Source organism: Octopus bimaculoides, chromosome 1, assembly GCF_001194135.2.
Source record: "Octopus bimaculoides isolate UCB-OBI-ISO-001 chromosome 1, ASM119413v2, whole genome shotgun sequence".
Classification (NCBI taxonomy): domain Eukaryota; kingdom Metazoa; phylum Mollusca; class Cephalopoda; order Octopoda; family Octopodidae; genus Octopus; species Octopus bimaculoides.
Genome location: NC_068981.1, coordinates 129,692,274 through 129,705,255, shown reverse-complemented (window position 1 = coordinate 129,705,255; position 12,982 = coordinate 129,692,274). Strand labels below are relative to the sequence as shown.

The window sequence follows — 12,982 nt, the reverse complement described above, 5'->3', positions numbered from 1 at the left end:
TATATATATATATATATATATATCGCACACACATTTCAAATATTTCAATGGTGATAGTAAAAGCTGTTAATCACTTCATCCCTTTGCTTTTCTCCCTCATCAGCCTTTCTATACCAAACCTACTGGTAACTTGCTTTCCTTTGTCACTCCCCACTAGACTTTCATTTTTGAGAACTGCAACAAAAACAATATTGTTGTACCTGACATCAGCAAAGCTTTCAGCTAACTCAACCTACTAATTCAATTGCTTTTCTAGTAACTCAATTGCATTTCTCATTTCTTGGCTTGGAAGTTTCCTGTTAGTGTGGACCAATGGGGTATTGTCTAACCCACATTCTATCTGGGTGAAACTTATATTCTGTAATGTTTCCCACACTCTTCCTTCTTGCACATTAACAACCTATTTGCTGTCTCCCCTAACAACAGACACACCTGTGCAGATGATACCATCCCTCACTCAACTTTATACTTCTACATCTAAATGGTGCCTTCTCTTGTCAGACCTGAAATATCTTCTCAAGGACCTTCACTGATTGACTTCAACTAACTAGTTCACAGATGCATTGGCTTCTCCCTCTGCTTCTGGCATTATCTCAACAGCCTTTCTTTCTCAGTACTGGCTGTCAGCACACCTTCTCCACTCAGTCCATCAGTCACAGCCTGAAGTTGTTGTATAAACTTAGGGATACAGTTTGAAATTGAAGACGCAATAAACATTTAACTTAATATGTTTTCACTATTGCAATCCTCTGGAATTCACTTCCCAACCATGACTTCCTTTCAGGCACACTTCTAAGTTCCCTTTCAATGGGCAAACTGAACATCAACCATCCTCCCTTAACTAAGTTATATTTTTAAGAAAATAGAAAGTTTTTTTTTTTTTTAGTGTTTCTAAACAGAACACTTACATCTCTGTTACCTCAGTTCATCTAGATGAAGTATAAATAACAGCTTTTTGGGACATGTTACTTGTGGTAGACTCTGTCCAAAGAGATCTTTATACCCAAGAAATCAAAGTTATGTACCAACTGTGTGGATCCCTCTAATTCATTAATAGCATTTATTCTTACACTTTTTTTTTTTTTTTTTTTGGTCTTATTTATGTATTTTGTTTCTTTTGATATACTGTGAATGAGTTTATTAGACCACATTATAAAATAAACTGAATAAGTATTTCTAAATTGCAGTCTTTTCAAAACATATTACAAGCACCAATAATTTAAAATCATGATAGTCTATCTTAAAGCTTCACCATCAGCCTAGTGCATAAAACCTTCTTGCTTCAGTTGTTTTATTGGTTAAATTAAACTGTTCATTTAATTTTATATTAATGCAGAAAACATTGAGAGCCCTTCTGACTAACAACCTCTAATTTTGGAAATTAGAGAAGCTACTCCTATGTTGTGAACCAGAGAGACTGAAGCAAACAGAATAATGAGTCAAAACTAAGATAAAAACAACATTTGTAGCAAAGTTGAATATATGAACATTCAGACAACAGCTTTGCATCTTTGATGTAGAATCTCTTAACAGAAATAAAATATCCAGCTAGATTACGATAGACTGTTTGATCATAGGCAATTACAGGCTTTTCATTGTTTCTGTATCAGTCAACATGTGGGGAGAAAAATGAGCAGGAAGGGAATTCCAAAAGATTATAGAATGATTAGGAAAAGTATTAGTGTAGGACCAGAGGACATGAGACACAGAAGGAACACTGATAAAATAAGAGACATGTGGACTTGGCTGAAAGCAATACCACAGCTTGCAAGCTTGGAGGGGCACTTCTACATAGAATAAGCAAAGAGAAAGCAAGCATCTTCAAGCTAGTTGTTGTGGTGTTTTAGTGAATGACTCTCTGCCAGATAATCAGATGGCCTTTAATAGGATGTGGTCTCAGATGTTTTTTCTGTTAGTAGCAACAGAGTCTTAGATACATAAGTAACACTCCGTCAGTCACACTTGAGCTTAGTACACTGCCAGCAAATGATCAGGGCTCAAGTATTTTCTTGTTCTAAAGAAGCCTAACTATGGCTTCTTTTAGATGCATTTCAAGACTGAGGGAGCATCTATATTTTATTTTATTACTGTATTGGAAGAGAAATGGCATTTGTATGAACAAATGTCTTAACAGGAACTCTCATGACAATTCAGTTATAGTATGTGTAAATCTTGCTTAGCAAAGTGACCCCTGATTTCTAGTATGCTTTGGTTTCTATCATGATCAGTATCCAAACATACATGACAAACTCACAAACAAGCAATCCAAACTAGCTAAACCTACAAGAAATAGCATCCAAATCTTTCTCAAATCACATTATATGACCTTAAATAAAGAAGTTAAAATCTCAAATTGAAACAATCCATTAAAGCTTCTACACCAGCAGCAATATGCCAAAGGAATAAAATGGAATAGAAATAAATGTAATGTAAAGATATTTGTATCTATTGTGAAGAAAGGGAAAATTATCAGCATAATTCAGACATAGTCTCTTTTTCAAGATAGAGAAGAGAGAGAGAGAGAGTGAAGAAAGGAAAAATCCAGGTGTTAACTTTCCTTTTCTTTGCAACAAATAAAAATATATATATACTATATTTTTATTCATTGTTATTCCTTTAAATAAAGAAGTACACATTAGACAATGAAGTCCCTGATGTCCAAAATGGGAGATGGTCATATTTGAAATACTTTTGATCATAATTTTGCTTGACCAGGACTGACCTAGGTCTAAAGAACTACAACAAACTAATAAATAAACCTATGAAATGTTAGCAGATTAAAACATAAAGTAGTTTAGATTTAAAGTTAGTTGTTAAACAAACATTCAGGCATAACAATAGTGAGTGGAGCAGTGAATAACTATAGAATTTAGATAACATCTGTAGTTTCTCAGTCTCCTCTATTTAGTTTGATTAACCTGGTTAAATTGTTTCCCTTTTACTGTCTTTATTGTTAATGTTCACAGAAATACAGCTAAAAAATATAATCTCCGTTATGGATTTGAATGCATTTATGTTTATCCAGGAGTGTAAAATTATGTATAAAAGTAAATGTGCACATATGTGGGTGTATGAGTATTTATATGTGTATCTTGAGACAGATGTTTGATAGTCTTCTAAGTACAACTATGTCCTGAAAAACAAAGTTTGAACAAGAAACAAAACAAATATCTTTTAAAAGATTTCAATTTTAAACATCAAATCATATAATTCACTGAGAGAAATAAGTCTGTTTATTTGGAACTTAAGTGAAAGAATTACCATCTGGTAACTAATTAACACACTTAGGGTGACTTGCTCCACTGAGGCTTTAACACCACACTGTGACTCCTACAATACATATGCACATCCTGCAATTTTTTAAATAAAACTAGGAACTGTTTAACAGTGAGGACAGCTGTCTACATCAGAGCACTAACATGTAAATTAATGAATATTTACAAATATGCATTGACTTTTAAGTGCTTTTAAAAAATCTACAATGTTAAACACTCCTTGTTGCTAACATTCTGCATTCAAATTCTGTTGGGATCGACTTTGCCTTTCATCCTTTTGGGGTCAATAAATTAAGTACCAGTGAAACATGGGGGTCAATGTAATCGACTATACCCACCAAATTTCAGGCCTTATGCCTATAGAAGAAAGGATTATTTTCATTATTATAAATATTATTAAAGCAGCAAGCTGGCAAAATAGTTAGCGTGCTGGGGGAAATGCTTAGTGGCATTTTGTTCATCTTTACATTCTGAATTCAAATTCCACCAAGGTTGACTTGGAGTTGATAAATTAAGTACCAGTGAAACACTGGGGGTCAATGTAATCGACTAGTCTCCTCCCACCAAAATTTCAGGCCTTGTGCTTTTAGTAGAAAGGATAATTACTATCATTATTATTATTATTATGGCAACGAGCTGGAAAAATTGTTAGTGTGCCAGGCAAAATGCTTAGTAGTATATCTGTCTTGCCAACAACATTGGTACCAACAAGCTGCTCAGTAATGTACTTTGTGCAACAGCCTGTAGCAATACTTGAAACTCTGAGCCTTACAACTAGCAAACTAGAATTTTTATTATAATACCATTTAATTTTGGTTTCAAATCTTGGTACAAGGCCAGCAAGTTCAGTGGCAGAGTAAGTTGATTCATCAACCCAAGTGCTCGACTGGTACTTATTTTTTCAATTCTGGAAAAGATGAAACGCAAAGTCAACCTCAGTAGAATTTGAACTCAGAACATAAAGACAGACAAAATACCACTAAGCATTTTGCCCAGTGTGCTAACGATTCTGCCAGCTTGCCACCGTATGATGCTATTTAATTTTAACAATAATCAATCAATCAAAATAAACCAAAACAGATATTTAAGCAGAATTTTTTTAAACAAATTTTCAGTCTTTTTTATTTATTTATCAACAATTATCAACTCAAAGAAAACAATTTTTTGCCAATGGGGAAGAAATTATTCACATCTGTACTAGTGGAAATTTAATTACTTATTGGATTTCTCTTGACTCCACATCAACATTACTTCTTACCACCAATTGGGACAGTTAGCAGAATACGTAACAACTCTGTTTATGTTTATTGTTCTGTTTCAAGTATTTTTCACAGATTTTAATCAGTTTGCAGAGTGTTGTAGTGTGGAGGGAGTCAAGAGAGGAAAAAAAAAAGAATCAATAATTTTCTTTAATAGCTTCTTTACTGTTTAAAAAGCTTCAGATAGATGGACAAGAAAATGTAGTTGTAACATTCAAACCTTTCTCAAAGTATTAAGTAGTAAAAGAAAGGTGATATAGAGAGAAGCTAAAAGCCTAGAAAAATCAATCTACAACTCAGTTTTCTTTTATATTTTTTAACTCCAGGTCAGGCCTGAGCAAACAAACCTACCTATGGTTAAAAGACTTAGATCCTAAGGTGGTACATGCAAGAATAATGAGTTCTCATTTTTATGGGATGAGAGAAATGAGTATTTTGGTAACTGTGTCTTTCCCAAGGCCATTAATGACTAAACTGAATGGAAATGGTTAAAAATAAGACTCAACAACAGGTTATAGACTTGATTTTCAAAATAATATTAATTTTATAAATAAAATAAGATGCATGTGAAAATCCACCTTTTACTGCTCACAGACTGACCACTCACCCACCCAAAGCTAAAACATGTTATTTAGTCCCAGGCTAAACCTGATCAAGCAGTCCTAAGATCAAAGGCATGTCAGCTGCAACAATCTTGTCTTTTGTATGCAGAAAACTGCACGTTCAATATATACTTCCTTTTTTAAGACAGTTAGATGTGGTTTGAGAAAATTTGGTGTCTATTTGTAGCAGGTTAAGCTTCTGTGTAGAGGCTCCCTCATATCTAAAACATTGTCACTGAGAATAACTTTGACATTAGATAATACGAAATGTTCATTCTTGCATTTTGTTGGGTATTCTTAATTTTAAAATGCCACATTTAAAATTGCAGCGTTATAGGGTTCACTAGTTTAGACTTGCAGTTGAGATTTATAATATAGTTTGAATTATTCAGTGAAACAAAATTTCTACACAGTTTTACTATAAGAAATTTTGTAATATTAGTTTGCTTGGCATTGCATGTGTAAACAGCATTTATACACTTCTATTTGTTCTTAATATTGATATTGTTTTGCATCTGTAATTCAGTTTACACATTATTCCTCTCGTTAAAATACATTCAAAGTCAGTATAAGTTCTCTGTTTTAATCATTTTATTCACTGTACTACATTTGAATTATAACTACTATAGACTATTTCTATTAAAATTATAACTTTTAAGCTTTTTAATTTGTCTTAAAAATCTCAATTCATAATTTCTCAATATATTAATTTGTCTCAATTTACTAATTTTCTCTTTTTAAACAACTATCTTTATAGAGTCTGTGGTCATTTTCTTGTTTTCTACTCATCCACACAAGGCCAAACCTAAAAAGAAGTATAACTTCCTGAAAGCACTGCTTGCCAAATATTATTGGAAATAAGGGCAATACACTCAGCAGAAAATCACTGTATGAAATCAACAGCAGCAATAACAACAACCTGCAATCATGTATGCCATAGACTTCAGTAAACCCTCTTTTTCAATTCAAGAGACAACCATTTCCTGTCAGAATTTATTTTGCCTTTTCTCTTAAGAAGCATCAAGACTAGTTTCATAAAGTAGCTAGTTTGAAGTATGTTGTTTTTCTTAAGGTGAACTCTGGATGTGGCTTATTCATCAGAAAACAGTATTAATAACTCACTTACAGAGAGGAAGGATCTTTTCTGTTTGGCTTCATTTTTTGAAATTTTGAAATTAAGTGAAAATTTTCAAATCTGGTATATTGATGTAAATTTTCATGCTGAATATGATGTTGTTATTCACTTGTTCCAGAAAAATTTTAGAAAAATGTTACAGAGGTTTAAAGTTTGATCATTTTTACCCAATCAAAAAACAAGATTTGGAAGCTGGCATTTTGTGCATGATGACAATATTACGATGACAAAACATTTGACAGAAATTTTTTTTTTTTTGATAAGCTTTAATGAATAAAGTCATGTGAAATGTTGGAATAGGCATGTAATGTGAAAAATTACCAAAAAAAAAGAAGAAAAAAATGAAACTGAAACAATGTTAAATTACAAAAAGCAAACTGTAATTCATGTAAACAATACATATTTTGCAGTGAAAAATCAAAAACAAAAGTTTGCGATGCACTCCAAGAGTTTGTCAAAGAAATAACAATTTTCATATCTCCTGCACCACACAAACTTGCAGATATGAGACAACCATAGAATGGTAGACAGGACAGCAACATACAGGTAAGCAACTACACAATAGCTTGGTTTGTTACTACAGAAACAGGCACCTATATGTCTGTGGCTTCCAATTGGCTAAAATTACCCGAAATTTTCCAACTTTAAAAGCATTAATTTTTTATTTATTAATTTATGACATAAAGGAATTCATTTCCATAATTAGCATACAAAACTACAGCAATACACCAAATTTGAAATTAATTGGAACAAAATTGAAGGAATTGAAAAGTGAAAGCCAAACAGAAAAGATTCTGGGCATTAAACCTTACAGAGTAAAGAGCCAATGAAGAAGTCCAACTTGCTAGAGCTAGCAGCCAAAAGTCCCTTAAATCACATCCTGCAATCTTAAAAAGAAAGGACAGGATATTCATGGATAGAACACTTTTGATTATAAATAGGTCTGCCCAGTTACACCTGGGGTTAAACACAACAACCTTAAAGAACAATATCTTTCTTGAGCATAAGGGCTTTTTCATAGGAAGCATAAAGGTATGACTACTGTTGAGGAATATTGTTGTTAGAATATTGGTTTCAAATTCTGGCACAAGGCCAGCAATTTAGGGGGAAGGGGAAAGTTGATTACATCGACTCCAGTGCTCAACTGGTACTTATTTTATCGACCCTGAAAGGATGAAAGGCAAGGTCAACCTCAGCAGAATTTGAACTCAGAATGCGAAGACAACAAAATGCCACTAAGCATTTTGCCTGATGTGCTAACAGTTCTGCCAGCTTGTTATTTCAATGACTTCTAAAAAGATAAAAGATAAAGCTGCCACACTTCATAGGAGAGTGACATAAATAATAAGTTATAGCATCCATGCTTTCCTTGAGAGTACATTCTCCAAAAACTTATCATAATATCAAAACACTTGGTACAAATCATACAACAAAATAGAAACACAGTATCATGTGACAATATCCCAAAATTCTAAGGATATTGAAAACAAAGAACGAAAAAATGTTCTTAACATTGATGATGAGGAGGAAGCAAAGAAGCAATTATAGTAGCAATGCTAACCACAATAATGACAATAGTTTGTTTATTAATTATATTTGTCTCTGCCATAACTAGACTCCAGTTTTATCCTTACTCAGGCTCGTGCTCCAACTTATTTTCTAATTGTAAGTAAACCAACATAAACAACCCAAAGAATCTCTCTCCAGGCAAATTATTACTGATATTTGCCTTTCACAAGCATAGAAAAAGGACAGAAGTAAGAGTAGATTTGGAGTGGTGGTAGCAATGCTGACATTTTCTGAGTAAGAATGCAATTATAACAATCTGAGCTTATATTTATATTACACAGTTATATGTCCTTTCCTGATGAGATTTTCAAACTAATTCTTTCATTAACTGGTACTGGAAAGTGTTTCTAATTGATATATTTCAACAGCATTTAATCAATATAATCACACATATGCTCTCATATTTACATATCAATCAATCAATATTTATTCCATGCAAGAGTTAAAACAGTCAATCGCTTGACATTTATGAATAGGTCATTTTCCCTACTGACATCAAAGCTATACACATTGTAGATTTGAATTCAGCAATGTGAGTCAAAATATACACTTATTAACTATATTATACTTCCACTGTTAAAAGTAATAACATGCACATCCTGTGTCACAATTGGGTTGACTGTGCCAGAAAATATGAAGCATTTTAGTTATAGATATGGTGCAGCACCAGTGATGAGATACAAAATGATGACTATTCAATTACTTAGCTGTTACTCTAATAACTCATCCAACTCTCTCTCTTTCTCTCTCTCTCTTGCATGCACGCATGTGTGTGCTCTCTCTCACACACACACACTTCAGCTTTGACACAGATTTTAAGGATATAATGTCATGCTGTTGTTGTTTGACCTCCAAGTCAGCCCTGAACAGAAACAGGTATGCCATTCAGCCCATGGCCTTCCTGTCATGACCATCCAATTTTCCTTTTTCTGACAGCATTATCCCAAGGTACTCCTATTTTTCTAAGATGCTTAGGGTGTATTTTTAGGTTGGCTTAGCTATTATTTCTAAAATGTTAAAATACCACATAGAAACCCCAAAGTGTGACAGGGGAATTGTGTTTTAAATTAATTTTCCAGCAAACCAATTTCAATATTGACACAAGAAATGCTTTTATATACATTTCTTTAGAAGAAAGAACTCTACAATAGAAAAAGGAATATTATCTAGTTTAGTTACCACTGTATATGCAATATTGGTATCATGGACTCAGTGTCTTTATTATACTGGATTGTAGTGTTTTCATGATATTAGAAATATTTGATACACAGTTAATGCTCAATATTAAGTTAATAAGATTATAATTTTGCAAATTATTAATCTCCAATCATCACCAGGCATTTTATTCCTGGATATGTACACAATATCATGATGATAATGATGATGATGATGATGATATGTACACAATACTGGACTGGATTCAAATGAGAAAACTTTATTTCTAAACATAGGATATGAACACTTATCTACAGACACAATATACAACTTGATGTTACATTATTTAAATATATTTTCCATAAATGGCAGTAATATTAATTTCAAATTTTAGCACAAAGCCAGAAATTCCAGGGGAGGATGTAGTTGATTATATCAACCCCAGTGCTCAACTGGCACTTATTTTATTAACCTTGAAAGGATGAAAGGCAAAGGCGACCACAGCAGCATTTGAACTCAGAACAGACAGACAGACGAAATGCTATATTCTTCTATATGCTTCTTTGATTTTCCTAAGTTTCCACTGTAATTCACTAACAACTACTATGGAAATTTCGTTCCATAGCAATATATGATTCCCTTTTTTTACATCATATACATACAACCAGTCTCAGGTTTGATTGTTCTCTTATTTTAAGCTTTTTAATGTTTCTTTCTTCTGGCTTTTAGGGGCTTCGCAGTTTCTACTTTTGTTGTAGCAAGAGTCATTGACACTCTTGTGGGATTGGGAGAATGGACTAGCTGAACTCTTATAAAGAGTAGTGTATTGGTTGAGACGATAGAAATCATAGGAGTCGTTGAGAGTTCATGGAGGCTGTAGGAAATCATTGAGATCATTGAGAGTTTGTATTTATTGGAATATCATGTTTAGTGGAGTAATTTGAAGTATGTCATGTGAAGACAGTTGTATTTATCCCCACTTCATGAATATATATATCCAACGTATAGAAAGATATAAAAGTGGTAACGAGAATGAGATCACTAATAAGAAGTTACATATATTGGCCTACAATGATCTGTGACATTCAAGAGTCAGTGAAATCTTACAGAGGTTGTGCCCTTGCAGCCAAGTCACCACCAGTAAAATTTCAACTGTGGCCTAAAACCGACAGTCCATGGACCAGGCTTCATATAGATTCTACTGGACCAGTAAATGGCGTATATTACCTGATTATGGTAGATAGTTACACTAAGTGGCTGGAAATATGTAGATGTAGGAAACCAACCTCTATGGTAACAATAGAATTACTTCATGAACTCTTTGCAGGATATGGTGTCCTGGACACCATAGTATCCAATAATGGTATGCAGTTGGAGTTTAAAAAGTTTTGCAAATGTACACAATTGAACACATCTCTACTCCACCATATCATCCAAGATCAAATGGGCAAGCAGGATGGTTCGTGGATACATTTAAAAGAGCATTAAAGAAATCATGAAATGAGCTAGTAAATGATGCAGCATTGACACAATTCTTGAGGATTTATAGGCTAACACCAAACCCAAACACTTGTTCAAGCAAGTCGCCAGCAGAACTAATGTTTGCTTGAAAAATAAAGTCAATTTTTGACAAGTTGTTACCAGTAAGAAAAACAAATAGGGAAAACACTGAAAATATGACAAAGTATTTTAATATCAGGGACAAGGAGTTTTTCAAAATATATAAAAACGGAAGAGAAGGTTAGGAAGACAGAGTGGTAACAAAACGAATAGGCCAGAAGACATATATAATAAGAGACGAAAAATGGGAACACAAAAGACATTTAAAATAGCTAAAAAATAGATATACGAAAAAAAGAAAAGAGATACCCATGGAAGTACTTTACGACACATTTGATGTTCCAACGCTACAATAAGTCGAACCTAGACGTAGCAGCACAAGAAAGAGGAAATAAACAGAACTATTGGAAATAGTACCTAAATGGAAGGAATATTAAACTTCTCTAGAAAGTAAATCTCAAAGGGGGAGATGTTGTGACAAGAGTCATTGACACCCCTGTGGAATCGGAAGAATGAACTAGCTAAACTCTTATAAAGAGTAGTGTATTGGTTGAGACGACAGAAGTCGTAGAAGTTGTTGAGATTTCGTGGAAGTCGCAGGAAGTTGTTGAGATCGTTGAAAGTTTGTATTTATTGCAGTATCGTGTTTAGTGTAGTAATTTGAAGTATGCCATGTGAAGACAGTTGTATCTATCCCCGCTTTGTGAAATCTGTATATCCAACATATAGAAGGATAAAAAAAAACTTTTATAAGTCTTTAAGCAAATACATGAAACATTATAAATGCACTTCTTATGTTCCAGTCATTTCTAGGTAGGTTTAACTTTATTTTGTAACCAGCAGACTATACTGTTGAAGTGTAAATCTATATTACCTTTTCCAGAAATGATTATCAGTTAGTGAGAAGAATGTGTTGTTATGCTGGTATCATAACTAAATAACATTCCTCTTTCTACTATCTTAAGAGTGCTTCTTTGTTGGTGAGGATAGTCAAATATATATTGCTATCTTTCAACACATGTTATTGCTGTTGTACTCAGCACTTATTGATCAGATCTATGACCAAAAGTGTTCCAACAATGACCATCCATCTTTTTTCAAGCAAAATATATCTAAGATAATATTAAGCAATGTGCCCTTCCTTTTTAAACCAGTTGAGTGAGAGCTGAAGGGTATTTAGCAATTATATATTTTCACATGGGCAAATGCATAGAACCTCCCTTATCTCTACTTTTTGTGTTATTAAAACACTGTACTTCTTGATATCCATCTTGTATTCCAAGACCAAAATAATGAAAATTAGAAGGAGCAGAGAAGAGAATCTGCAAATCAACATCAATGGAAATCAACTAGAGCAGATTCAATAATATCTTAGATGCCTACTAATGGAGGATGGGAGAAATGAGAGGGAAATCAAAATCAGAGCAAGAATTGCCATGGCCAAAACTGAATTCAACTAACATAAAACACTGTTCACCAAAATGCTTGAAGTGTGACCTGAAGAAGAAGTTAGTGAAAACTCTAGTATGAAGTGTGCACCTCTATGGCCCAGAAACATGGACCATCAAGAAGACTGATGTTAGGAGACTGACGCGTTATGAAATGGTTCTGGAGGTGAATGGAAAAGATCTGTTGGATGGACCATGTGAGCAATGAATAGGTGCTTAAGAGAGTTGGGGAAAAGTGATATTTTTTGGATATCATCTAGAGAAGGAGAGCAAGATGGATAGGACATGTTATGAGGTCAGAGAGGCTACTGATGGATGGTATTAGGCAGAGGAAGTTATACCACTCAATGAAGAGAACAACACAGGTTAGAGAGTACTGGAGATGGACTCGCTCAAGGGCAGGCCACTTGAGACAGACTTCTTAATATCATACAGTGAGTTTGATAGCTTTTTTGTAGCAAGTATTATACCAAGTGTTCAACTACAATGTAGAGCTTAACATAGATTTGCTCTAACAGTTAGACAGCTCTGTTTCTCAAAGGAAATTTAAGGTAATGGGAACACCTCAACATCATATTCTCCCCTACCGGAAATAGCAATTCCTCAAATTACACGTCCCCATAGTTTAAGAAAAAACAGCAAGGATGTATTAGATAATGTAAGTCTAAATTTTTGCACAAAAGAAAGGATGGTCATAGCTGAAATGCTATGACCATTGTTGCACAGCTAAACACATTACTATTATTGCAGATAATTGTTGCACAGCTAAACACTCTTCTTCACTTTCCACCATTCAACTAATAGTTTTTCATACTCAAATAAGTTATATAAGTCTGTGTTCAATGCAGTAATTGTGTTCACAACTTAATAACCACTCCCTGTATTATTTAGGAATGATGGGTCGGGTGGTAGGTCCTATTTTCATGAAAATTATTCCCCAAAAATTTGCAAGTATATTAACAGAATTTGACCCATCAGT

At 33.7% G+C, this 12,982-nt stretch overlaps 2 protein-coding genes across 4 annotated transcripts in view; one reads left to right on the top strand and one right to left on the bottom strand.

Annotated features, from left to right (window-relative positions):
• The window catches only part of LOC106875810 (rabphilin-3A), a 285,702-nt gene that overhangs the window by 233,968 nt on the left and 38,752 nt on the right, over positions 1 to 12,982 (bottom strand). The window lies entirely within an intron of this gene.
• Positions 10,067 to 10,483, top strand: LOC106880292 (uncharacterized protein K02A2.6-like). The gene has a single exon (XM_014930163.1). The coding sequence runs from the start codon at positions 10,067 to 10,069 to the stop codon at positions 10,481 to 10,483; it is 417 nt and encodes a 138-aa protein (XP_014785649.1).

Bases quoted from the DNA above. Each gene is read 5' to 3' on its own strand.
- LOC106880292 (XM_014930163.1), top strand. From the start codon at position 10,067: ATGATCTGTGACATTCAAGAGTCAGTGAAATCTTACAGAGGTTGTGCC.